Source organism: Hydra vulgaris, chromosome 15 (genome assembly GCF_038396675.1).
Source record: "Hydra vulgaris chromosome 15, alternate assembly HydraT2T_AEP".
Lineage (NCBI taxonomy): Eukaryota > Metazoa > Cnidaria > Hydrozoa > Anthoathecata > Hydridae > Hydra > Hydra vulgaris.
Genome location: NC_088934.1, coordinates 19,666,346 through 19,668,232, shown reverse-complemented (window position 1 = coordinate 19,668,232; position 1,887 = coordinate 19,666,346). Strand labels below are relative to the sequence as shown.

At 30.3% G+C, this 1,887-nt stretch overlaps 1 protein-coding gene across 1 annotated transcript; it reads right to left on the bottom strand.

Moving 5' to 3' along the window:
• Positions 1–928: 928 nt before the first annotated feature.
• On the bottom strand, positions 929–1,652 carry LOC136091802 (uncharacterized). The gene is made up of 2 exons (XM_065819514.1): positions 1,135–1,652; positions 929–1,064 (listed from the first exon to the last, which is right to left on the bottom strand). Exons 1-2 carry the CDS (start codon positions 1,650–1,652, stop codon positions 929–931), a joined length of 654 nt encoding a protein of 217 aa, XP_065675586.1.
• Positions 1,653–1,887: the final 235 nt, after the last annotated feature.

Sequence of the window (1,887 nt, the reverse complement as noted above, 5' to 3'; positions counted from 1 at the left end):
TTCAAACTAAATTTTAAAGTAATAAGACAACTGCATTCCAAGTTTGTTTTTATATTAGGAAAGTATAGGTAGAATTAAAAAAAAAAAAATTTTTAAAACTAAAGAAAACCCTTTCTTACTCTAAAAATTATAAGCTGAAATAGTACATTTTAGAATTTGGAGCCTACCTTAAATTTCTTTTATTTTTTTTATTTTTTTTATTTTGCTGTTTATATAAACTATAATTCCCTTTCACAAAAAATAAAATATAATTACAAATATATAAATAATAAACAGACAGTGGCTCAAAAAAGATATGGGTGGCAAAATGTCAACCTAATCTTTTCATGGAGCCCCTACAGATCATAACAATAATAGTAAAATATAGTCAATAAATCAAGTAGAAAATTTAGCAAAAAATAAAAATTGTAAAAAAGAAGATATAATATTTAAAAATAAACAAAATCATAAAAGGTTCCCGCAAAGTGTTTTATTGTTTTAAAAAGGTTATTTCGTTGCAACTTTAATGGTTTAAAAAAATTGAGGGTTATCAGGAAAAAACTTTCAAGTCATCAAACTGCCAAAAAAAATAATAACTAGCGTTTAAAATTTAAAAAAGAATTGGAAAAGGTCCCAAGATTGAATGTATAGAATTTCTATTACTCCATAATACCAGTGCCGTGGCTTGTGGATTTGGGGCCCCCCCAAAAAATAGCCATTACGGCCCCAATTTTTTTTTTTTTTTTTTTAAAGTAGATAAATTTTACAGATTACTTCAAAACAGCTGGGTACCTGACATATTTTAACGTCGCCGTTCATAAGACTAATTAACACCTAAATTAAATTAGATATATTTTATAATTGTTAAATTGATATAGAGTAACTAGTGAAGAGTTTCTTTAACTACTGTAAATGCCTTACGCAGATAATAGAAGTACGTCGCAAACCATCAAAAAAAGGGTTTGCGACGTGTTTTCATGCTTGCAAACTCATTTATTATGCCTTCATAACTTAATGTTCTTGCAACCTCGTTCTCAATAGACAGCATTGCTAAGTAAGACAAACGTTGATCGACCATTGTTGACCTATTTAAAAATACAAAGAAATAAAGCTACACGTATTTATGTATAATGAAGCAAGATTATTTATACTAACCTATGAAATGTTTTAATTAGTTTTAACTTGCTGAAGCTACGTTCTGCACTTGCAACAGTAACTGGTAAAGTAAGAATGATTCGTAACGCAATAACTAGATTGGGATAAGTTTCTTGCAGCTCTTCTTTGTAGATGTAGTTTAGGAAGTCATATGCAGATTTTAGGAGAGCTTTTTTTTCCTCCTTTATAACTATGACAAAACGTTTTAACTCCGATTCCAAATCCTTAGAATCTATTTCAGCAAGCTTTATTTGCAAATTTTTGCAATAAGCAGACAGAGAATTTTCATTACAAGCTTTGATAAGACTCTCAGATCGGTAAAGAAAGTCATAAAGCTTTGTGACAATGCTGATCTGTTCAAAACGCTCTTTTACTGATGCAATTGACATATCAATTAGTGGCAAAAAGAAATCTGCTTTATACTGATGTTCAGGTTGCCAAGTGTGATCAGCACACTCGTATGAATAAATCGATTTTTGAAATAAAATCAAATAATGATTGATAATAAGAAAGGCCATGTTCTAATATATTCTGTCAGCGATTGTACTTCTGTACAAAGCCCTTTTCCAGTGGTATCATTTACTGTGAGATATCCAAAGAAATTTTCGGAAATGTGTGACATTGTGAAACCACGTTTAACAATGTCACACCTCTGTGCGTCAGAAACATTATCTGGCCATTCAGAAGGATCATCACTGAGAAAAATAGCCGGATTTGTTATGCCATTTGACGTAGACTCGCATCTACGTCAAA

Bases quoted from the DNA above. Each gene is read 5' to 3' on its own strand.
- LOC136091802 (XM_065819514.1), bottom strand. From the start codon at position 1,652: ATGGCCTTTCTTATTATCAATCATTATTTGATTTTATTTCAAAAATCG. The intron at 1,065-1,134 runs GTTAGTATAAAT...ATTTTTAAATAG, and splicing joins CTAATTAAAACATTTCATAG to GTCAACAATGGTCGATCAAC.